Source organism: Acomys minous (assembly GCF_964271855.1).
Source record: "Acomys minous genome assembly, chromosome: 12".
In the NCBI taxonomy this organism is placed as follows: Eukaryota; Metazoa; Chordata; class Mammalia; order Rodentia; family Muridae; genus Acomys; species Acomys minous.
Genome location: NC_140493.1, coordinates 17,898,734 through 17,923,150, shown reverse-complemented (window position 1 = coordinate 17,923,150; position 24,417 = coordinate 17,898,734). Strand labels below are relative to the sequence as shown.

The window sequence follows — 24,417 nt, the reverse complement described above, 5'->3', positions numbered from 1 at the left end:
AAGCCTCGAAGGTTGCGTGCGGTGGGCGGCTGGCTCTTCTCGGTGCCCAAGCAAAACTGATTAAGGCACGGGTTTGCGGTTCTGCTTCTGAGCCGGATATGAGAGGGGTTCCCTGGTGTGCAGATGAACCGTGTTTTGAATGAAAATGTTCCCGGAGTGGCAGGCACAGGGGCTCTGCAAGACAGCTGAATGCTGAATGCCTCGCCAGAGTGTCTGTGGCAAGCCAGGGCACAGGGTCATTCAGCAGAATAGGCGCTGCCTCAGGCCTGGGCCAGGCAGGTCAGCTCCAGCGGGGCTCCTGAGCCTGGTCAGCCTCTGAGCACTTCACTTCTCTCCGAGGGTGCAGCGCCCTGCCCAGGATGCCTGAGGTGGAAATCAGAGAGATAGCATATGGAGGGGTCCTATTGATGTTAACTGGGGGCCTGTTCCCCCCCCTCCCCCCACAGCACTGGGAGATGGCTTCCATAGCTAAAAGGCTGTTCCCGTGTGACGTGACGCTCTCCTGTTGTGTCCACAGCTATGACGAGAAACTACAAAACCTACACAAAGGCCAGCCGTCCCCTCCCACCAAGACTCCACCACCTCGGCCTCCTCTGCCCACCCAGCAGTTTGGAGTCAGCCTGCAATAGTAAGTGATGGGAGGTTGGAGGCTACTCTGCTACCCTGAACGCTGGGACCCCGCTGTATCCTGGGAGGTTGCCCCAAGCCTCTGCATCCAGTGGCTAAAGTTTAACTCTACAGGAGAGATTAAAGGGTCAAGTCCCCACTGAGTGGAGCTGAGGGCCCACTACTCTGTGTGTGTCCAGGCAGAGCACAAGAGCTTTCTGGTCACCTTTCAGTTCTGCCCTGCAGGCCTCTGGCTAGGACCCCCCCCCCCCCCTTCCAAGTGAGCTGTGCTCGTGGGACTTCAGTGGGACAGATTTTTGGTGAATCTGTCATCTCCTATTTGCTTACCAGGCCAGCTTCACTCCCATCACCTTGGGCCCCTCCTCCAGAAGCCTTCCCTGGTGCCCCTAGCCCCGCCCCCATCCAGGCTCCTCTGTGCCTTGCCCTCTGGGTGGTGAGTGTGTCCTTCTTTGGGTCCCCTGCTTTGGTAGTTAAACCTGCTGGTGAAGATCCAGGGCAATGCTTTTTGTTTTGTTTTGGTTTTGTCTTGGTTTTTCGAGACAGAGTTTCTCTGTGTAGCCTTGACTGTCCTGGACTCGCTTTGTAGACCAGGCTGGCCTCGAACTCACAGCGATCCGCCTGCCTCTGCCTCCCTGAGAGCTGGGATTACAGGCACCTACAGCACAATCTTGCCTCTAAAGAGAGCTTTCCTTTTCATGGCTTCTCAAAGTAAGCTGCTGGCACTCACAGGTGGTCCATCCATCAGAGATGGCCCCTGGTGGCCACCCCAATGGCAGGGCAGGTGCCTGCAGTAACCACGAGCTCCTCTAGGGGTTGCTGGTGAGAGGCCAGGCCGTGAAGTGGCAGTTTTCACACTGTATCTGAGGCCTCTCTGTGGCCGTTCTTCCTCTAGAGGTCTGCTGACATCCCTAGTGGCTCTTCCGTTCGGAGTTCCTTAGTGAAGAGGCTCCAGCCCTGTCGTCCGAACACTAAAAATGGGGCTAAGAACGCTTGCCACTAAGCCAGAGCATGCTGTATTTCACCACATGCTGTGGTGTCGTGTGTGCCTGTGATCCCTACACTGGAGGCAGAGACATACCTGGGCTCACTGGCCAGCTGGCCTTCCCTAATCAACACATACTGGGCCAGTGACGAATGGCACCCCAGGTTGTCCTTGGCAGCACCTCATACTCGCAAGCGCACATACACACAACCCCTTGAGAAAGAAAACCAAGTGTAATGCACAGATTTGTACAATGTGTGCCTGAGCGGCGACGTGAATGGGAAACTGTTGGTGGCTGTCATCGGCCTCTCAGCACTACTGTGTGGCTAGCTTCAGGAAGACTTGGTTTTGGTGTATGTGTGTGTGTGTGTGTGTGTGTGTGTGTGTGTGTGTGTGTGTGTACCATGTACGTGCCTCGTGCCCACAGGGGCCAGAAGAGAGCATCAGATCCCCTGGAACCATAGTTATAGATGCCTGTGAGATGCCGTGTGGGTGCTGGGAATCAAACCTGGGTGCTCTAGGGGAGTAGATAGTATTTGTAACCACTTAGCCACTGTCTCTCCAGCCCTGGAGAGGCCTGGCTTTGTCTACCTCAGATGGGAGGGATTGGTAGGCCAAAGAGGGAGTTCTGCGCAAATCTAGTCTGCAGACCAATGTGTTGATGGGGTCACTCATGGGGGCACAGGTGACTCAGGTGGCTGCACCGCTGAGAAACCCCAAAATCCAGCAGGGGTGACAGCTCAGGAAATCGGCATGCCTGGCTCTCCCTGTGGGACTTGCAGACAGCTCTAAGAGTCTCCTCCGCCCAGTAGTTGCTCACTGTTTATATAGCCTAATACAAGCCTCGTGAGTCCTGTAAGTTTCTGGTGAGCGCTGTGAGCCTTGTGGAGCTCCTTCCTCCTCCTTTTCTTCCCTACTCCAGGAAGGGACATTTCATTATGTGGCAAGCAGCTGCACAACCAGGTCACCTGGGACACCTTTGGTCTTGTGACTTGAGTGTTTGTAGGATATGTAGACACAGTTGTCAGTGGACAGGAGGCTGCTGGGACTGTTACGTTGCCAAAGTCATTTCTGTTCCAAGGCCAGTTACTGCTTTTAACAATCAGTACTTCAAACAAACAGGTAGAACTGGGGTGCAGCCTGGCGGCACAGTGCCTGCCTGGTATGTGTTATCGCCGCGGCCACTTCAACACCACACAGAAAAAGCCACTTCATTATCTCTTTAGGGAACAGCGAGCAACATCAGATGCCTTTGAATACATTCCGTGCACGCCACTTTAAAAGATAATCTGTGTGATTGCTTCTTTAAATTAATATTTTATGCTGTCTCATTGCCAATGACTATAATAAAATGGCAATAAACGTATTAAATAAAGCACCAGATACGTAATTTGTTTGGACTGTGAATGAATGGAAGACATTAAAATTCATAACCAAAGCCTATTCGCCAATGTTAATTTGCTGATTTAAGTTCATAACAGAAAACCATTACTTGGAGCGAGCTGCTTTAAGCCAACAGAGGGCAAATTCAGGGAGTCAGAGGTTTTACCCTAGGGCTGGACCAGGGCTTGGAGGCGCTTGCTCAGCATGTGCGAAGCCCTGGGTCCCATCTCCAGCACTGCAGAAATACACAGGCTTGCTTGCCATCCCCAGGGTGGGAAAGATAGAGATGTGTGAGTCTCCTCTGGGTAGCTGTGGGTCTGGGTAAGAGAACGGGTTGAGCAAAGCTCTCTAAGTTTAGGAAGTCCAAGCTAATTGACTTTACACAACCAGTTTCTCTGTGTCTACAACCAGTTTCTCTGTGTCTAGAGACGAGCCACTACCTTCCTCACTAACCCTGCTCAAGAGTCTTGCAGCCATGGGCCTTGCCACAGAACCTTCCCTGATAGCTCCACACGTGTGAGGCTGTGCGAGGCTCCTCTCCCACTCTCCCCCACATACATACATCACATCCTCCAGATGTTCCTCAGAGTAAAATGCAGTGTCCAGATGCAGGACTGACCCACACATACCTCTAGGAGCTGTGCCTAAATTGTTGGGTAAGCTTTCTTCTAAGTGTGCGATTCTGTGGGTTAGGGTTGTCATAGCCATGGGCAACTGTCCACATTGTCTAATGCCAGAACATTCATGTCTGTTGCCCTTCCTCCCTCACAAACCCCTCATAGTCGTGAGCCCACTTTCCATCTCAAGATTCTAGACATTTCATGTAAATGGAGCCACAGCACACGCGTGGCCACTTTTAGCTGGAATTCTTCTGCCTGGTGTCATGCTTAAGGGTGTAGCTGGTTGTGTTTATTGTACAGACACTGTTAGGGGTGCTGTTAGGTCTCTAGCGATTGCTGGGCATCTTGGTTGTTTCTGCCTTTTCATTGTTATGCATAACGGTGGCCTGAAAACCCACATCCGAGATTGTGAGCTTCCGGGTTTCCGATTCTCTGGGGTCTACAGCTAGGAGCCGTGTCCCTGGGTTGCACGGTGTTATCGGGGAGTTGTGAGAATCTTCAGAGCTGGAGCCTGGTAGCTAGGGGGAGGGACCTTGAGGTTTACAATCATGCCCTACTTCTTGCCTCCGTTGTTTCCTGATCCCCGGTGGTGTGAGGAAGCTGTGGGTGCCCACTGGCACCATGAGCTGGTCCTAGGGGTCATGCCTCTCCACCATGAGGGACTGTGTTTCTTCAAACCGTGAGCCCAAGTAAGTTCTTGCTCTGTTTAGTGGCTTTTTCTTAGGAATTGTGATGAGAAAAGTGGCTAATCCCTGGGGTGATGTGTTCCACGAGGACCCCCCCCCGCCGCCTGGCCATTTTCTAAGGTGGCCCCAATATTTCCCATTCCTACCAGCAGCTTGAGTTCCAGCTCCTTCATGAGGCTGTCAACACTCATCATTGTCACTCTTTATGGTGGCCGCTCCGGTGGGCACCGAGGGGGAGTCACCGAGTCTCCGGTTTTGTTCTTGTAGCTCGCAATTCAAAGTGTCTTTTTAAAATATAATTGGCTGTCTACATCACTTCTTTGGAGAAAAGTCCTTTGAGTTTTTGAAGAAAAGAAGAAGAAGAAGAAGAAGAAGAAGAAGAAGAAGAAGAAGAAGAAGAAGAAGAAGAAGAAGAAGAAGAAGAAGAAGAAGAAGAAGAAGAAGAAGAAGAAGAAGAAGAAGAAGAAGGCGGCTGACTGTTCTCCCAGAAGACCCAGGTTCAGTGCCTAGTTCCCTTACAGAAGCTCACAACTGTCTGTAACTCCAGTTTTAGGAGTTCTAGCGCCTTCTTCTGGCCTCTACAGGCACTGCACACATACGATGCACAGACACATGCATATGTAGATAGATAGATAAAATACAGTTTTAAAAATACATATGGGTGTTTTGCCTACATGTATGTCTACGTACCACATGTATACCTTGTGGAGGACACAAGTAAGTATCAGATCACTTAGAACTGGAGTTGGGGATGGTTGTGAGCCACCATATGGGTATCGGGAACCAGAGCCAGATAGGTGTTCTGGAAGAGTGGCCAATGCTCTTAACCACTGAGCCATCTCTACAGCCCCCAGATACTGGATTGTTAGAAGATATGGTTTACAAATATAATCTCCTGTTTTGTAGGCTGCCTTGACATTTTCAAGTGTGTGTGTGTGCGTGCGTGCATGTGTGTATTTGTATTATATAATATACATATATATATACACACACATTATGTGTATATGTGTGTGTTTGTAACACCCTTGGAGCCTCAGATCCCCTGGAGTTAGAGTTACGAACAGCTTCAAGCACCCAGTGTGGGTGTTGGGAACTCAACTCAGGCCCCTCAAGCCCTCTGGGTAGGACAGTGTGCACTCGTGACTGTTGAGCTATCTCTTAGCTTGATTTCAACCCTAGTTGTAACCCACACTAGGCAGTGTGACTTCAAGTAAAATGATTTACCTCTCTGAGATTCTGTTTGTCCTCTATAAAAATGGAGATGAAATGCTGCCACTAGCAGACTCCCAAAGACACGTGATGCAGTCAGCCGCCACCAATCCTTCGGCACTGTCCAGCTGTCTTGGCATCCAGGACCTCCCTGGCTGACTCTGTGGCCAAGGGGCTCTGTGGTGGTGGGAGCCACGGCCATTCCTCCTGCCTTGGGAATTGAATAACTATCTTAGAAGTCTGGGATAGGCTCAGAAGACAATGACTGTTTTGGAGGGCTGGGAAAGCCAGTGCCCTGGGACACGTGCTCACATTCCCTGCGACCAGCCAACCAGCTTCATTGCAGTAGCCACCCCCTCCCCGTCCCGCACTCCCCTGTTTGTGCATTCACCACATGCGATGCATGCACAAGTAGGAAGAAGCCTGCTCTGACTGACGGCAAGCCCTTCTCCCAGGGGACAGGCAGGGCTCGTGAGCAGAGTCTCCGCAGTGCCTTCCAGGCAGATGGCTGGACATTGCTCTGTCTCTCAGACTACTCCTGGGGATGCCCCCATGGAACCACAGCTCAGGCAATGGGTTTAATGTGCCCCGAACATCTTTACAGAGACCCGACCCTGCTCTGTGCCATTGAGGTGCCCAGGAGGGACATGGTATGACATCGCCCCATTGCCCTGGGCACACTCACCCAGGCAGGACGTGAGTGGGGCCCATCTGCTCCCCTGCGTGGCATAATTGTTATTCTAAGCACTGACTTTATGAGTCCATGGAGCAAGCCTCTCTCTGGGCCAGCGAGTAGGAACTGGAGGGGGACACTTGGAAATGGGGGGTCCTTGCAGAGACTCAGACCTGGGGGTACCCTACAGATAGCGACTTCTGGTCAGGCTCCTACTTGCTGTATGCATGCTCTGACAGATAGAGGTAGAATACTGCTTCTTAGGTCTGCAGGCTAGTGGACCCGAGATTTTGGGAATTTTTCTCTCCTTAGGGATCTGGGTTTTCTCTGCCGCCAGAGGAGGTGGGGTTGGACGGTCCCAAAGGCTCTTCCTATCCAAAGATCTGTTTTAAGTAGCAAAGTGCAGCGAAACCCCAGGCAAAAGGGTCCTTAGTGGCCCAACCTTGTCTCCCATGCTGAGCAGGACTCTCCAAGAATGGTGACCAGCCTGCTCTTTCGCTGTATGACCTGGACGGTCACCGCATCTCCCTGGGTCTACTTGTTTTCCTTCTGCCATGGGCAATTTGTGTTCTGCCTGGGGACACCACTCAGTCCTGGCAGGAGAATCTTCTCTGCCATCAACACCATTGTCTCCCTGTTTAACAATGCCCTTAGATGCCCCAGGCCCTGGAGAGGTGCTGCCAGCTTCCTTATTTTTCAGAACTAAGGAGGCTGAGGCCCAGGAGGCTAAGGGACTGCCTGGCAAGAACACAGCTCTGGCTGGGCGTGGTGGCGCACGCCTTTAATCCCAGCACTCGGGAGGCAGAGGCAGGCGGATCGCTGTGAGTTCAAGGCCAGCCTGGTCTACAAAGCGATTCCAGGACAGCCAAGGCTAACACAGAGAGACCCTGTCTCTAAAAACCAAAACAAACAAACAAACAAACAAACAAAAAAGCCCACAGCTCTGGGGAGGCCTGGCATGGGACATCTGGCTCCGGAGAAAGCAGTGGTACAGCTCCACTGCCCTGGTTCTTCCTCACCAGGGACACCATCTCCTCCCTGACAGGTGGCAAATAGGAAGCTGACATGGGACAGGCTGTGCAGGGCCCATCCATTCCTGGGCAGGGCCAGCCTCATGGCTACTCAGTGGCTATACAGGGTCCTACATGTGCGGCTTTAGCAGAGAGAAAGATCTCCGTGGCACCAACAACGCACACAGTCAGGATATATGTGGAGGCCATCGCTGCTGTGATGTGGGCATTGTGGTTGAACTAAGCCAGGCATGTAAGGTCCGTCCCTAACATCCCAGCACTGCCCACATGAGACTTGCTGGCTGCTTGCAGAGTGACAGCATCACTTTGGAGGACATTACGATGTGCCACCCTGATGATCCCTCAGCCAGCTCTGGAGGCAGGCCTCACATCACACTCACTTAACAGAAGGGAAAACAGGGTCTCAGGGAGGTCAGTGCTGGCTGAGGCTGGCAGAGCCAGGGCCATGGTCCACACTCCACTCCTCTGCTCTCTGCCTATGACTGGATTTATACTCCGAGTGGGTTGTTACTGAGCTCATGTGTTCGTGGAGGCCTTGACAATGTAAGTGACAGCATGCACAGAGTAGTGAAGAGGTGAGATTCTGGAGCTTGCCTAAGTTCAAATCTCAGCTCTGCCCTCAACTGAGCAAGTCATGTAACCAATCTGTGCCTCAGTTTCCCCATCCAAGTTCCAGTCAGCCTAAAACATTCATCTCAGTTTTGTAGAACAGAATGGGTGTTTTATGTACCTGGTTCTTGTATCCCAGGGTCCTGATCCACTTTCCTTGCAGTTCTTGGCCTAGCCTCACAAGCAGCAAGTGTGTCTCAGTCAGCTGTCACAGGCAATGCTGTGTAACAAGCTGTCTCCACCTCAGCATGTTACAGCAGCAGGCATTTTTTTTCCTGTGTCTCAGTCACTTCTTGTTGTTGACGCTGTGTAACAAGTAGTCTCACACTCAGCATGTTACAATAGACATTCTTTCCTGGGTTCCATGAAGTGTGCAAAGCAACGGGGTTTAACTCACTTTATGTGTCAATTTTGTCATTTTTGATACCCATACCAGAGGAGTGGCCTCCACCTGGGACATCTGTTCTCCCAGTAGGGGGCTGAAGTAAGTATGGCCCAGTCAGGAGATCTTGTAAAACATGTGTATTGTGTCCGCTTATGTCTCACAGCTGGTTGTGTGGGCAGCCCATGGCCAGTGTGCAACTTCCTGCAAGTGAAGTGATGCAGAGACACTTTTCCTAAGACACTGTAGCTCCCTCCATCACCGTCCCAGTCGGCACTAGATGCAAAGGACTCAGAATCTGTGTGAATCCTTCCAGCTATCTGCTGTTAACTGTGTCTCAGGCCCCATGTTTTCACCATGTACTTTTGTTTTAATTTTTCAAGACAGGGTCTCTCTGTAGTCTCGACTGTCCTGGAACTTACTATGTAGACCAGGATCCACCTGCCTCTGCCTCTCCCTCCCAAGTGCTGGGATTAAAGGCACGTGCCAACAAGCCCAGAACGTGCTTTTTTACAATTGAATGAGCACCTAGTCTAGTCTCCTGAGCCCACGCTCACAGTTAGACTTTCTTGTACCTCTGTCTGTCTTCTTGTCTGTAATGCTTTCTTCCCATCCCTCAAAACCCCCTCATTGAAGTAGCCCCTTGGGGGAAGCCTTCTGCCCCTCAGCATTTCCCACACCGTATTCTGGGTGGAATTCCAGCACTGTGCTATCCTTCCAATGTCCTTCTCGTGACTGCTTCATGGAGGCTGAAGGCTGAGTCTCTCCCTGGAGATGCCCTGATGTTGTGTATTTTCTCTTGAATGTGGAACCCGAGGGCCTTCCCCTGGCTGCACCTGCCATCAAGGTCTGACGTGAATAAGGCAGTATTTCCTTCTCCTTCAGCCTCAAAGACAAAAACCATGGTGAGCTCATCCCCCCGGTGCTGCGCTGGACAGTGACGTACCTGAGAGAGAAGGGTAAGGAGCTGGCTCTGGCGGGGACACACGACAGCGCCTTTCCAAAGGGGCTTCGTTTCAGCTCCTGAACACCCCACAGGCTAGGGGCTGCTGTAGCTGTGATCCAAGCAAGCAGTGGTGTGCAGGCACAGTGTCCTCTGGTGTGACCTCAGATGGTCTGGCTTTAAATACTTCTGTGTGTTGTGTGTGTATAGTGTGTGTATATGTGTATGTGCCTGCATGTGTATGTACGCTCATGTGTACATGTGTGTGTATAGTGTGTGTGTGCCTGTATGTGTGCATCTGTATGTATATGCTCATGTATGCATGTGTGTGTGGTGTGTATGTATATGTGTGCGTCTACATATGTGTGCATGTGTGTATAGTGTGTGTGTGCCTGCAGGTGTGCATATGTATGTGTATGCTCATGTATGCACATGTGTGGTATGTGTGTATGCATGTGTGTGTGTGGTAGGTGTGCACATATCTTGGATGTGCCTCATGTTCTGGCTGTGTGACCTTGAGCTACTTGCTTACCTTTTCTGGGCCTCCATCTCCTGGTCTGTCTAGTGGGCTTAAGAGGAATGACTGATAGACACTGTTGCTGGGTATATGTAGTAAGAATTCTGGAATTTTGATTTCTTTAAAAACACAAAAATGCTATAAAAATGTGCTTTTATTTTAACCTCAGGAGTAGGGGTGTTGGGCTGCTTTGGACTGTTCACAGCAGCTGACCATGATTTGCCTCGTGCTCTAGCAGAAACTTGATGCCAACTGCAGATAGTTTCTGTAGACTGTGTGGTGTTTGGAATTCTGGGAATTTTTTGGAGGATATATAAATGGTGGGGCCCCGAGAGGCAGGGTGGGTGGTTGTTGGCCAATCAGTTGTGGCTTGTTAGTAGTCATGCTCAAAGAAGAAACAGAAAGAAAAAATTAGATTCAAGAATATCTGTTTGTGTCTCTCCACCTCTGTCCTTGTTTCTCTCCTATCTAGTGATAGGGGTTGAAACCTGGGGGATAAAGGGTGGGAAAAAGAAGAACCCACAAAGTAGCAAAGACTGGCTATGGGTATGTGTCCCCCCCTGTGAGCAGTGGGTTCGTTGACCAGGTTGAGCCTGGGTCTGCAGGCCCCACGGCCCATGCCCTGTGGCTTGGAAGGCTTGGGCCCCACAGCTTTCTGAGACTGTGGCTGATAAGCAGAAAGAAATATTGCAGGCGCAAAGACACTACGGCCACCTTGGGTGTGGATGTGCATGAATGTGGGTCTGTGGAAAGGGGGTTGCTGCCCAGTGTCACCGTCTACCCTGGGATGACTTCCTCTCCTGGCTGTGAAGCCAGCAGAGGCCTGGCGGGGAGGCAGCCAACCGGTGATGTTGGATAGAAGGAGAAAGGCTGAGCATTTTCTCCAGGCTCACATAGCTGCTAGGATGCAGGGGCCCCTGGAGCCCCGGCCTGTGTGTTTCTGCACTCCTTTCTCTTGGGGAAGAAGTCGGGGAGGGACTGGAGATGGAAAAGCCTGACCTGTCGCCACAGGAGGTTGATGCCCCAGACGGGGGAGTCACAGACTCTTGGGAAGCTCTATAGTGCTGGGATCTGAGATGTCTACACCTCTCCCTGCAGGACTGCACACCGAGGGCCTGTTCCGGAGATCGGCCAGTGCCCAGACTGTCCGCCAGGTGCAGCGGCTATATGATCAAGGTGATGCCCCAGACCCCTCCCTCCTGCCAAATTCCCAACTGCCATCCCCCAGTCCTCAGGGTGGCGCTCCATACCTCACCTAGCTCCAGAAACAGGTCTGGGTGGGGCTGCTGCCAGGAACACTAACCACTGTAGAGCACAGGGTCCTGTGTCCCGCCTACCAGGCAAGGCACTGCCCCAGCCCACATTACCTATGTGCCTTCTCCACCGACACCAGGTGGCCACACGGTTTGAACTAACACTGCAAGGTAGGAAAATCACGTTAATGGCTCTCCATGGGTGGCTCCCACCTCAAGCAGAGGATTGGTATCTGAATTGGGGTACCCCTATAATAACACTAAGAAATCATCTACCTTGCTCCCAGGGACACTTGCCCTCTAGCCCTGCTTAAGCCCCAACCCAGCCCCACTTCTGTGATTACATGTTCACTCATCAAATAGTGGATCCACACAACCCAGAACTTTCTGTGTGCAGCCCCAGAGCCAAGGCCCTTTCCTTAGAGCTCAAACCGCCAACAAGAGAAAACCTTACCCTAAGGGAACCATAGCTGGGTCCACAGGCACCCTAGAAGAGGGGTACAGTAGAAGTAAGAGGGAAGCTTGTGGGGACAGAGGTATCCCCAGGACACATAACTGTGACCTACACCTCCTCCTCAAGCTCCCAAGCCACAGGCTGAGTGAGGCGCTCAGTCGTGTCATGTCCTTTGTTCAGGAAAGCCGGTAAACTTTGATGACTACGGTGACATGCACGTCCCGGCCGTGATCCTGAAGACATTTCTGCGAGAGCTGCCCCAGCCGCTGCTGACTTTCCAAGCCTACGAGCAGATCCTGGGGATCACTAGTACGTACCCACTTGAACCCTGGCCTTATGGTGTCCCTGTCTACTGACCCAGGTCAGCTTTGGCCTTGGCTGAGGCAGTGTCCACCCAATCTTGGTCCATTCGTGTCTAGCCCCATAGGTCAGCAGAGGGGAACTTGGGGCCACCCCTCTATTCAATGAAGGTGTAGCCTCTGCTAACATCAAATTGGCCATGCTGTCCTTGGGGTCAGGGAGAGTACTCCTGGCTTGCCTGGTGGCCCTACCCAGGCGGCTGCATCTCTCCTTCAAGTGAAGTGTGAAGGCCCTTCCTGGGAGCCCTGCAGAAGCCTTGTGCATCCCGAAGGTTGTAGTCTCCAGGGGCAAAGTGATATTTGGCTTCTCTGCCTGATAGATAGCCAAGGTGGCCTGCGTCCCTCCCATGTCCTCTCTGTGGTCATCGTTCTCAGAAGAGGGGCCTGATGCTATGTCATCTGCAGCCCAGAGCTGGCAGCCCCCTCATTTCCCTGGGAATGTGAATTGTAAGGAAATGCTTTGTCCATTGAGATCGCGAATCGGTCACAGCTCTGTTCCCCAAGATGATGACGTTTGTTAGAAAGCCCTCGAGCTTTTTATAAATGGGAACTCTGTGTCCCAGTGGGAGCGTTCATACAGTTTCAGGGTCTCTTGGTCACTGCACAAACTCAGTGGGAGGAGAGTGGTGTGTCAGAGGTTAGGGGTACAGGAACAGAGTCGCTTGAACACCTGTGGGTGCACCCGAGTCTCAAGGAGCTGTGTGAGCATTTGTTCATGGGTGATTTTTTAAAAAAGATGTATCTATTATGTATACAGTGCTCTCTGCCTGCATGTATACCTGCAGGCCAGAAGAGGGCATCAGATCACATTATAGATGGTTGTGAGCCACCATGCAGTTACTGGGAATTGAACTCAGGAGACCTCTGGAAGAGCAGGTGGTGCTCTTAACCACTGAGCCATCTCTCCAGCCCCCATGGGTGATTTTTTTTTTAAGGTGCTTCAGTTGGAGCCACCGAGCCACTTGCTCTGTCTCTTTTAAATTTTTCCTCTCAGAAATGGTCTCACTATGAAGCCTAATCTGGCCTTGAACTCACCATCTTTCTGCCTCAGCCTCTAAGTGATGGGATTATAGGCCTCTGCGGCCACACTTGATCTAGCTTTTACTCCAAGGCTATAGTGAGGGTCTGAGGACATAGGTCGGTTGCTAGGGTGACTGCTTAGCAAGCACAAAGCACAGGGCTCCGTCCACAGCATAAACAACATCTAGATCCCAGTCCTTGGGAAGTGGAGGCATGAGGTTTAGGAGTTCAAGGGTAACCTCAGCTACATAGCAAGTCTGAGGCCAGCCCAGGACACTTAGTACCCTGTCTCAAAACAAAACAAGACTCAAATGGAGGCCAACTGAAGGAACCGAGGGGCTCTGTGTGAAAGAGTTGCACCCAAGAGCCCTCCCACCCCTCCCCTGAACGTGGGCTTTCCTTCAAGAACAACACTCACTGAGAACCATAGGCAGACACGCTTATTGTAAAGGAGGCCAAGGAGTGAATGCTTTATCCTTCCCCGGCCATGCAGTCTCCCTGGGAGCTGCTGGCTCCATCCTTGTAAGCCACCAGCAGCCCTAGGCTACAGTTGCGTTCAAGTAACGTATTACCGAGAGCTGGCATGGTGGTGCCAGCACTTGGGAGGTAGAGAGAGCAAACAGAACCGTTATTAACAAAAATACGTACTGGCCCAGATGTGGACTGCTGTCCGTGCATAGATTCCCAGCCCTGGTCTAGCTTTTTCCTGTTTGCACAGTGACCTGCTTCCCAGCAGGCGGCAGTTTCTATAGCCGTTGCACAGAGGAGGAAGGAGTCTGGCAGAAGTAGTGGGGTGCTGAGCAGAGCCAAGTGGCCAGGCTGTCCTTGAGACTGTGCTCCCCCCGAGCCAGCAGCCTTATGTCATTGCAGGGGTGGAGAGCAGCCTGCGTGTGACCCACTGCCGCCTGATCCTGCGGAGCCTTCCAGAACACAACTACACCGTCCTCCGCTATCTCATGGGCTTCTTGCATGACGTAAGTGGGGCTAGCTGCTTCCCAAGAGGAGGACGGCCAGCCCCAAGACTGGCCCTGGGAGCCTCTTTACAGCAGTCCCTGCACAGGCCAGCCCTGTTGGCCTCAGGTCTAATATCACAGCCACCAAAGGATTTCACTCAAGGCCCAGGGAGCCTCCTCTGAGAAGCCTGAAAACCCAATCAGATGCCTAGGGATGGGAGCCAGGAGGGACAGAGGGGCAGTCTGTCATATGATGTTGCATTCTTGGCTTTGTGTGTGTGTGGTATATATGCATGTACATGTTCATGTGTGTGTGTGTGTGTGTGTGTGTGTGTGTGTGTGTGTGTGTATGTATGCACACGTGTGTGCATGAATATATGTAGATTGTATGAGGAGGACAAAGGTTAATGTTGGAGGAATCCCTCAGTCACTCTCATTTTTGGAGACAAAAACGCTTACCAAACCTGGATGCCATTTATTCAGCCAGACACTGCTGGCTGGACAGTGAGCAGTGAGGGCCAGGGATCTGCCTGTCATCGTCCTCCAGTAACTCAATGCCCAGACTGCAGACGTGTGCCATCACTCGCTCTTCCTTCCTTCTTTCTTTCTTTCTTTCTTTCTTTCTTTCTTTCTTTCTTTCTTTCTTTCTTTCTTTCTCCCTTCCTCCCTTTCTTGTTTTCTTTCTTTCTTTTCCCCCCAAGACAGGGTTTCTCTGTGTAACCCTGGCTGTCCTGAAACTCACTCTGTAGACCAGGTTGGCTTCGAACACAGAGATTCGCCTACCTCTGCCTCCTAAGTACTGAGATTAAAGGTGTATGCCACCTCCGCCTACCCCAGCATCACACTTATTTTTCTTTCTTTCTTTTTTTTTTTTTTTTGGTGGGTGCAGGAAGTTGAAGCCAGGTCCTGTGGCAAGTGCTTTAGCCGTCGAGCCCATCTCCCCAACCGCCTACCCCCACCATCACAAGATGTTCTGTCTGGTCGGTTACCTCTCACACAAGCACGAATGCACTCAGACCCTCTTAGTGGGAGAACGAATTCCTCAGGCTTCCTCAGGCAGGCGGGCTCTGGTGTGAGCTGTTCTTCCTTCCCACACAGGGCTCAGGTCTTCTTTGCCTTCTGGGCTCAGCTTCCTCATCTGTGAAGTGGGGAGTACCGAATCCTACTTCTCCAGGTGGCTGTGTAGGCCAGGAGGATGGGAGCCCTCAGCACTGAAAGCAACTTTCCTTCTCACCACTGTACCCAGGAGCCTGAGCTCCGTTCACCATCCATACCACCCTGGAGCCAGAGGGTGCTGGGTGCACTCCCCCACCAAACCCAGCCTGCCAAAGTGGAAGGGGAGTTGATGAGGCCCTCGGGACATTCTAGAAATCAGACTGTGAAGTCAGAGGGTCCCCGCAGTGTCAAAGCCAGAACCTTTCACAGACGGGGAAAACTCAGAAACCGAGGCCCCAAGTGGAGAAGCGGCTACACTAGATTTTGACACTGGCTGAGGCCTCCATTCCAAAACTCTTATTTATTTATTTGTTTGTTTGTTTGTTTATTATTTGTGTGGATGTGAGCGTGTGTATGCGTGTGTACATGTGCCACAGCACGCACACTTAGAGATCAAAAGACAGCTTGCAGCGAGCAGGCTCTCTGGGCCACCATGTGGCTCCCACGGATTAAGCTCTAACTACCAGACTCTGCAGAAGTTACCATAACTCACCAGCCCCACTGTTGTTTTTTGAGATGGAGTCTTTTCACTGGCCTGGAACTTGCCAAGCTGGCCCGTGAGCCCCCGGGGATCCACCTGGTTCTGCCTCCCCAGTGCTGGGGTGACAAGTGTGCGTCATGGTGCTCAGATTATTCTGGGGCTCAAATTCAGGCAAATGCTTGCTGAATCTTCTCCCCAGCTCACCCCTCCCCCTCCAGAGCTCTCTCTACCAAGCCAGTCTCCCTCGGGGGAGGGGGGTGGGGGTGGGTGGGTAAGGATGGAACGCAGACAGCTGATTCCCAGGAGTTCATTTCTCCGTTTTCTGTGTGGCCTCTTCCAGGTGTCTCGGGAGAGCATTTCAAACAAGATGAACAGTTCAAACCTGGCGTGCGTGTTCGGCCTGAACTTGATCTGGCCGTCTCAGGGCGTGGCTTCCCTGAGCGCCCTGGTGCCTCTGAACCTGTTCACAGAACTGTTGATTGAGTACTATGACAAAGTCTTCAGTGCCCAGGAGGCCCCCGGGGAACACACCCAGGACACTGTGGAAATGCCACGGGCTATCCCTGTCACCGAAGGATTCACGAGGACGGGCACTCCCCGGGCCTCACCATACCTGTCACGCCTCCGCATCCCCTGATTGACTGGAGGCACTTCAACATGGAGGTGACCCCTTGCAATCTATGCCTCTGTGCCCCTGTTTGTCTTATGAACTTGTCGTCTGTCTGTCAGAAGACGCAGGAATTAAATGGACCCGGGACTTTTTGTGCTTCCGGTTGCCGGGAGCATCTTGGTTCTGGGCTGTTGCTGAAACGAGACACAAGTGTGAGGTCAACTGCTCTGACCCACAAACCCAGTGTGACCTAAGGGACATGTGAGTTTGTGGACTAGGGGTCCAGAGCAGTCACCGATGCTGCAGGGAGGCTCTGGGCTTGTTGTTCCCACCTGGACAGGGAAGGGCTTATAACACACACACACACACACACCCGTTCCCACCTGGACAGGGAAGGGCTTATAACACACACACACACACACACACACACACACACACCTTTCCATTCTGGAGACTCCAGTGGTGGTAAAGAGGCTCGAGCTAGGAATTATATCCCTACCCGCAGCACTGTCAGCCTCAGCAAGTGTGTTTCTGCTTGACTCCTGTCTGGGCATGGAGCAAAGAGAAAGCTGAATACTCACCCGGAAGTGGATGCTGGTTTATTTGTATCTGTCACTGAGCAATAATGCAGCGGCCACATCATCTACTAGACACAGAGTCGCTCCCTGGCCAATTAGGCTGGACTGGTTGGCCAGCAAGTGCCAAATGCCTGCCTTTTTTTTTTTTTTAAATGGGTTCTGAGGCTCAAGCTCAGATCTTCTGGCTTATATGGTGATTTTTGGGTAGGTGGTGTGTAACTCACTCTTGCAGTTCTTGAGAGTGAGCTTGTAGGTGACATTGCGTCACACCATGGAAAGGTTGGACACTGGTGGGTATATGTGAGATTAAAGTAGACTCCAAAGACCTGGCCTGACCCTGCTGTTGGGATGAGTCTATTGAGTCGTCAGTGCCTTTGGTTTCAGTGCCTTCTGGATTCTTACCCCTAGGCAAGCTGCAGTCGCATGTGTCAGCTGCCCCATTGCCTGCCCACCATGCTCTGTAGTGCTCTCTGCTTTTTCTGTCTTTCTTGGTCACCCGAGGCTGTAAAATAAACTTTGTTCGCCTGTTTCAGTTGTTGCCCGGGAGGCTTACTGCCTCCATCTCCTAACCTAGGCCTAGTCCTAGTCCTGGAAGCTTCCAGACTCCATACAATCTAACCTAGGTCTAGAATGTTTTTAGCCTCTGAGACTTACTGCTTAATGAGCTCACCCTTTCTTGTTCTTACCGAGCTCTGGGCTGGCTGGTTCACCTCAGCTGTTCTGGCTCAAGCGCCTCTCCCAGCTGATTTATTTAATCTGGCTTCTCTTTTGGCCCAGAATTGCTCTGCTTGGCCTCAAACTAACTCCAACAGTCTCTTCTAATCTTCCAGCTTGTTCTGTCTTCACCTGTGTCTAAGTTGCTCTCTCTGCAACCTGTCTATTACTGTCCCAGTAAAACTGCCTGCCTCTCTCTGCCCACCCCCCTCTCTGAATTACCTCTTAAGTAGCTTCCCTTTCCTCTCTCCTCCTGAGAGTTGGGCATGTCCTATTCTGTCAGATCTTCTCTGATTCGTCACTTTTCCTGGCACTCAATTAGACATCACTTTCAAACATGGGTGCTTTCTTCTACAAACTAACTTTACCTTCATTGTTTGGGCTAAAGGCATGTACCCCCATGCCTGGCCCTAAGATTTTTCTTTCCCTGCTACTTGCTCTATACCAGGCTGGTCTTGAACTCAGATCTGTTTGCCTCTGTCTCCTTGATTAAAAACATGTTTGTATTCCAGCCAGATCTCACAGACCTAGAAGGTCTTTGGATGTGATCTCTTGCCAGAACAGCCATGTTCTGAACTAAAATTCCTCTACACGAGGCCACATGGATTCTTCTGGGCTTCATGAAACTGTGGCTTTTTTCTTTTTTCCTATTATCCTACAGAGTTTTTCTTCTCCCCCACCTTTTTTTCTTTATTTTTTCCTTTTATTTTTCCTTCTCTTTCTTTCCTCCATACTGTTTTTATTTCTTTCTTCTCTACCATTCATTCTTTCTCTTTGCATCTTTCTTTTTTCCTTTTTCTTTCTTCCTCTCTATTTTCCCTCCTCCCTCCCCTCCCCTCCCTCCTCTCCCCATCCTTTCTTCTTTCTAACAACCCTTCCTCTCTGACCCCAAACATTCAAACAAAGTGGGCTCCCAGCATGGCTCAGGATGGAACCCGAGGCAGCCAGCCCCCATGTCCTGTCCACAGCCTCTGGGAAGGCCACCATGCATCTACACACACACACACACACACACACACACACACACACACACACACACACACACACACACACACACACCCCTCCATGGCGTCAGCACTCACAGAATGCTGAATAACCCCAAAGGGTCTCAGAGTTCTGCTGCCAGGGAGAAAGAAAGGAAGAAAGAAAAATGATGACTCCCTTAAGAGCCCGCCATTGTGAGCCCCGAATTAACAATGACATTAAATCAAGCCTCATGCATTATGCAGCGGGGTTTACAGGGGAAAATGTGTTTCTGTGAAATATATGTTTCAAATTTCCTGACTTGGAGAGGTGCCCCCAAGATGGTCTCCTGCCGCTCCTTTGATAACAGTTTCTCTTCACAATCGGTAATTGTAGAATCCCAGCCCAGCGCTGCATGGCCCCCATCACCTTCCTGTGTCTCAGCACAATTTCCTGGTCCTTCCCGCAGCAAGAGAAAGTGATTACAGGGATCACATGTGCGAAGCACATGACATGTCCCAGCTTAAAACAATACTAACAATGCCTGGATGGCTCCAGGGTCACTCCAGGGTGTTGCCATTGCCAGGACACACAGGACAAATTATCCAAACATTCACTTTCTTTTTTTTTTTTTTGCAGAAATGACAGCCATTTGCAGGGACTGCAGAGGTTCAGCAGGCTGCTGCCCAGAACTTGTGGTTGACAATTCACAAGAATCACAGATACCTGGCCAGATCCACACGCCGGGGTCTGTGATGGTGCGGAATGTCAGGGAGGGAAAATGGAAGTTGGAAAGTAAAAGTCACTCATTGACGGCTGAAGGCCAGATTGACGCAGACACGGAGAGAGCAAATCAGAGCACTATGCGTCTAGGAATGACCCTGAGGCGGGACCAGAGCATTGCTGCAGGTAGATGCAGCCGGCCTGTCCTTAAGGGAGAATAGCATATAAGTCAAGGTGTGTCTCAGGGGTGACTGAAGAGTGTCCGGTGATGAATATGGCCAGAGCTGACCCGTGTGTGTTGATTTGGATCTCAGATTCTTCTGGTGACCGTCTGGCTGGTCAGCTGTCATACCTCTGTGACACCAAAACTTGCAGGAAAATATCACCGAAGGGCATCTCTGCAAGCCCGAATGGTTTTATACACACGGAATGATACAGAAGTAGTTATTAAAAACTGAATGGTGGCGCACGCCTTTAATCCCAGCACTGGGGAGGCAGAGGCAGGTGGATCGCTGTGAGTTCGAGGCCAGCCTGGTCTACAAAGTTAGTCCAGGACAGCCAAGGCTACACAGAGAAACCCTGTCTTGGGGTGGGGGGAAGACAAGCTTTGGTAGATTAAAGGGATTGTACTCAAGCAAAGAACACAATGGAATAAAAATCAATCCTGGCAATCAATGATCTCTGAGGGGGAGGCACCCAAGTATATGAAAGTGTTTTTTAAAAAAAAAGAAGTACACAACTCAGTGTGTTAAAGAAGAATCCAGAACAGAAGCCTCTTCTAGCTCTGCGATTGTGTTTAAGATTTTGTTCTTCCTTACGTGTATGCACGTGCATCTGTGTTGGGGTGTGTGCATATAAGTGGAGGTGTCTAAGGAGGCCCAGCTTTTCAGGTGCTGCATCACCTGGAGCTGCAGTTACAGGTAAGTGCTTGTGAACCACCTGGCGTGGTGCTGGCCACTGAACGTGGGTCCTTTGCAACAGCGGCCACACTGTCTACTAGACACAGTTTCTCCCTGGCCAATTAGGCTGGACTGGTTGGCCAGCAAGCGCCAAATGCCTGCCTGCCTTTTTTTTTATTTTTAATGGGTTCTGGGTCTCAAGCTCAGATCTTCCTGGCTTATATGGCGAGCACTTTGCTGACTGAGCCATCCCCCCGGCTCCCAAGAAAATAACTTGAATTCACGCTCAAAATAATCTAAAGACATGTGGATGTCATAATATATCAACATTTGTGAAGTGTTAAAGCAGGACCTCCAGGGAGAGCTAAAAGCTTGTAGGAAAAAAAAAAAAAGAAAAAAGAAAAGAAAAAGAAATGATCTAAAAGCAATGGCTAGTTCTGTGCCACTGGAGTCAAGGGAAGGAAGATGTACAGAAATTTGGGCTAAGAAGTATGTCCTAGCTTTCTCTCTCTTACTCTCTCGCTTTCTCCCTCCCTCCTCCCCTCTCTTTTCTCTCTCTGTCTCTTGCTCTCTTACTTTCTCCCTCCCTCTTCCCCTTCCTCTCTTTCTTTCTCTCTCTCTGTCTGTCTTTCCCTCCCTCTTCTCTCTGTCTCTCCCTGTCTCTGTCTGTCTGTCTATCTGCCTCTCTCTCTCTCTCTCTCTCTCTCTCTCTCTCTCTCTCTCTCTCTCTCTCTCTCTCTCTCTCTCTCTCTCTCCAGAGTCTTACTATGTATCCTTGGCTGCCCTGGAACCCACTGTTTAGAACAGACTGGCCTCAAACTCAGAAATATGCCTGCTCCTGCCTTCCAACGCTAGGATGAAAGGTGCAAACCATCACGCCTGGCCCTTAGTTTGTTTTCTGTTGCTCTGACAAACCCTACGGCTGAAAGCAGCTTGTGGAAGAAAGTGGCTACCATTGTAGACTCAGGAGTCGAGGGGAACAGCTGTCCAAGGAGCTCTGGAGAGAGCAGAGGCTGGTGTACACTGGAGGTCACCAGATTATGGGGTTCGGTAGGAAGAAGCCTGGAGTAGACATGGACAGTCATCTCAGTCATTCTGAAAGCCACCGAGGTGCCCCAGGGTTCCTCAGAGCCGCACACTGAAAGCAAAGACACAGGACCACCAGGTTTTGAAATTGGGTTTAATGCATCATACAGAAGGAAAACTACACTGGTATATTTAAGACGAACACTTTCTCTAGCCACTATCCACTGGACGGTCCTCCTTGGTCCCAAAATAAACTAAGTCTCAAGACACGTCAGCAGCTCCCCCTCCTGGGTCCAACCTTCCAACATCCTCCCACGTTTCTCACAAAATCAGTCCATCCAAGAAGAAACTCAAACCAACAACAAAAAAAAGAACCTGAAGACCGTTACCTTGCCAGCCGTGCGGTAGCGCACAGTCGGCACCGAGTAACCAATATATAAAGGCGTGCGCCTCACACGGCTCACGTCGTTCATCAATAAAAGAATATAAAAATCTTGTTCAACCCAGTGTAATGTGTATTAAAATAGATTTGTATCCTACAGCACAGTTTCTCCCGGAGTCGTGAAAAATGACAGGACGGAAAGTAGCCGGTGGCGGGATCCCAGCCAGCCTTCCCGCTCTGCACTTGTGTCTGCGTGCACAGGTGTGCGTCTGTGGCCCTGGTGCACGCATGCACGCACGCACGCACGCACGCACGCACGCACGCGCTCACTGCAATTCGGCACCATGTGATATGCTCAGGGGGAGCCCTGCGGCTCCTGGTCGCATGAGTTGTGCTGTGTCCCTCAGGACAGGGTGGGGCTTGCAAGGTGGGCTGCATGGCTCACAGAGTGCGCAGGGACCCCCAGGGCACCTAGGAGCCTACACTCCCTGCAAATGAGGAGACAGCATTGAGGGTAGCATCAAGGGCTCTGGGGTCTCCAAAAGCCAGGCCCCAGAGTGCACCGCCTTCCCCGCGGGATCTCTAAATCCCTTCCAGGTGCTCCACCTGGTCCCTCTCAGGGGGAGGTTACCAATTCCTGTATGGGAGCAGAGACCACCAGATGCCGAGGAAGGCAGGCAGGGGCGCGGTTCACATTACGGATCGTACAACAACAACGACAACAACGAAACGCTATACAAAAAAAAGTGTGAAGCTCTTTTTGGCATAGTGTCTTTAACTGGCAAGAAGTGGGCAGGATGTCTGGGGGCTCCTGCCAAGGGGAGTGCTCTAAAAGCTCCCACTGTTGTGAGGTGAAACCTGCCAGGTGCCTCTCCTGCTGGGTGACAGCTCCTTCTAGCCCAGAACTCCATGAGGAAAATTCCAGGGATTGGCAACAGGAAGAAGTGAGCGGCAGCAAGGACACGTGCTGGGAAAGGATGAGGCAGAGGCCAGGGCAGGCAGCCCATGCAGCGGTGACCCCAGGGATAAGCTGGCCTCTCGCTTGTCCAGTTACATTGACTGAAAGTTCAACATAGTAATACTGATAGGTCAGGGGCCAGCAGGGCACAGGGAGCCCCAGGGCCACTGGAGGACTACCTAGGTTAGCTACCCTCTCCTGTACCAGCGGCTCACCCCACAAACCAGCTATCTGTTGTCAGCTTGCCTCCCCACAGGCCGTGTGTGGCCTAGCATGCCTCACTCTCTGCAGTCGCAAGTCTTCCTCCACAAGAGAGCTGGCCGCACGAAAGCCGAAAGCCAGGGAGGCCTGACAGCCGAGGGTGAGGGCCAGCTGTGCCTCACGTGGCCTTCAGGTGCCCCCTGCAGCTGGTGTAAGGATCTACCTTATGCTGGTTCTGGCTCTAGGATGCTCGTCTCACTCCTTTCTCTCCTCCGTCACTCTGTCTAGTTTATTTTTTTTGTCTAAAATTCATAGAGTTTATGAATTAAGGCCGACAGATTCCCCCCAGGTCTTGAGAGCAAGGTCCCAGTAACTTTCCATGAATCTTAGACAGGTCCCTGGGGTCAGTTTTGGTTCTGGGGTTGCTGGAGGGCAGCGCGCATGGTGGTGGTAGAAGGCTTGGTCCAGGGCCCGGCCAGAAGCGGGGTGGGGCTGGTGGTTGCCATAGCGACCTGAAGCATCTGCTCACCCTGGATCAGTCTCAGAAGGGCCCGGATGCGGTCCAGTGAGGACTGTGTGCCCCTTTGGCGAGCCAGGAGGTTTGTCTTCAGCTCCAGGCATTTCTGTCAAGGGCAGAAGATATTGGAGATGGTCTCAGAATTGAGTTCTGCAGCATCCTGGGCCAGCCACCTTGGTGAGCCCACATTCTCTCACAGAGCCTTCCCCTCACCCCCAGCAGAGCCTGAAAGAGACCAAGGGCCTCACATAAATGGGATTAAATAGATGGCTGGGAGTGAGTGGCATCCTGGCACCGGGGATGCCTGTCCCTGAAAAGCTGCCAGGTTCCATCCAGGCAGGCAGCAGCCACTGAAGCCCACAGAACTTGCCAGCATGGTCTCCTCTCCTGCCTGCCCTCTAGCACACCTTTGGTACTAGCACTTGGGAGGCAGAGGCAGGTGGATCTCTGAGTTCAAGAGCAGCCTGGTCTACAGAGCAAGATCCAGGACAGTCTAGGTTACACACAGAAACTCTGCCTTGGAAAACAAAAACAAAAACAAACAAAGAATGAATACCAGTTGATCCAATGCCTCAGTCTATGTCCCTTTTGTGGCCTCCAAGCTGCCTGAGGCCTAGGGCCTGGCAGAGTAGCGATTTCCTCAATCTGTGGTCAGATGGTGCACAGGAATGATGGGGATGCTCTGGGAAAACGGGGTGAGCTGAGGACTCATAACCCTCTCTATAGCCTATCTGCACCCACCCCTTCTTGTGCTGTGTGTACAAGTATGAACGTGAACTGTGAGTGGAGAGTATACGAGCATGTATGTGTGTGTAGGATTATGTATTTGCACGTGTATATGAACATGTGAGTGGGGCTGTGTGTGAGAGACGGCATGTATGAAGGGTGCTGAGACTTCAGCCAATGTCCTAGTGTCATTGGAGATAAGACAGGAGGCTTCCAGCAGCAGGAAGAGCCCTGGAGCTGCAGGAAGCAGGCAGCCAGGTCCCTGGGAGAAGTGTCAAAGGTTTTGAGAGTTAGGGAGGGGCCCAGTTTTTCCCTCTCCCTTGCTGTGGGGCAGGCGCAGGGGAACCTGGGAACTCTAAGAGCTGAGGCTTTAGCCAGGTAGACAGACTGTTGGAAAGAGCACCGAGGGGATACAATCCTGTGCCATGAGAGGCCTGGTGGGGAGGCCAGCACATCTCTCTGAATGGAATGACCTTCACTACCAAGCCACCAAAGCGGCTTTTCTCCCAAGGGCACTGGGGGGGGGGGAGGGGGCACTGCAGAAGTGGGGCTCTTATCCCAAGGGCACTGGGGAGCACTGCAGAACTGGGGCTCTTATCCCAAGGGCACTGGGGGGCATTGCAGAACTGGGGCTCTTATCCCAAGGGCACTGGGGGGCACTGCAGAACTGGGGCTCTTATCCCAAGGGCACTGGGGGGCACTGCAGAACTGGGGCTCTTATCC

At 51.6% G+C, this 24,417-nt stretch overlaps 2 protein-coding genes across 9 annotated transcripts in view; one reads left to right on the top strand and one right to left on the bottom strand.

Annotated features, from left to right (window-relative positions):
* The window catches only part of ARHGAP8 (Rho GTPase activating protein 8), a 47,965-nt gene extending 28,486 nt beyond the window's left edge, over nt 1-19,479 (top strand). For 4 of the 5 annotated variants that reach the window (XM_084749778.1, XM_084749779.1, XM_084749780.1 and 1 more), the window contains 6 exons: nt 518-628; nt 9,088-9,161; nt 10,761-10,838; nt 11,550-11,678; nt 13,619-13,722; nt 15,738-16,207. In XM_084749778.1, coding sequence (XP_084605904.1) covers nt 518-628; nt 9,088-9,161; nt 10,761-10,838; nt 11,550-11,678; nt 13,619-13,722; nt 15,738-16,034 — 793 coding nt within the window. In that variant the 3' untranslated portion in view covers nt 16,035-16,207. Of the gene's footprint in view, nt 1-517; nt 629-9,087; nt 9,162-10,760; nt 10,839-11,549; nt 11,679-13,618; nt 13,723-15,737; nt 16,208-18,901 lie in introns of those variants that run through there. The other variant, XM_084749777.1, reaches the window with a different exon arrangement.
* A 195-nt stretch (nt 19,480-19,674) lies between these two features.
* PHF21B (PHD finger protein 21B) overlaps nt 19,675-24,417 on the bottom strand; it is a 74,304-nt gene continuing 69,561 nt past the window's right edge. For 2 of the 4 annotated variants that reach the window (XM_084749769.1, XM_084749770.1), the window contains exons 13-14: nt 22,981-23,074; nt 19,675-21,022 (exon numbers count right to left, since the gene is read on the bottom strand). In XM_084749769.1, coding sequence (XP_084605895.1) covers nt 20,736-21,022; nt 22,981-23,074 — 381 coding nt within the window. In that variant the 3' untranslated portion in view covers nt 19,675-20,735. Of the gene's footprint in view, nt 21,023-21,050; nt 23,075-24,417 lie in introns of those variants that run through there. The other 2 variants (XM_084749771.1, XM_084749772.1) reach the window with 1 other exon arrangement.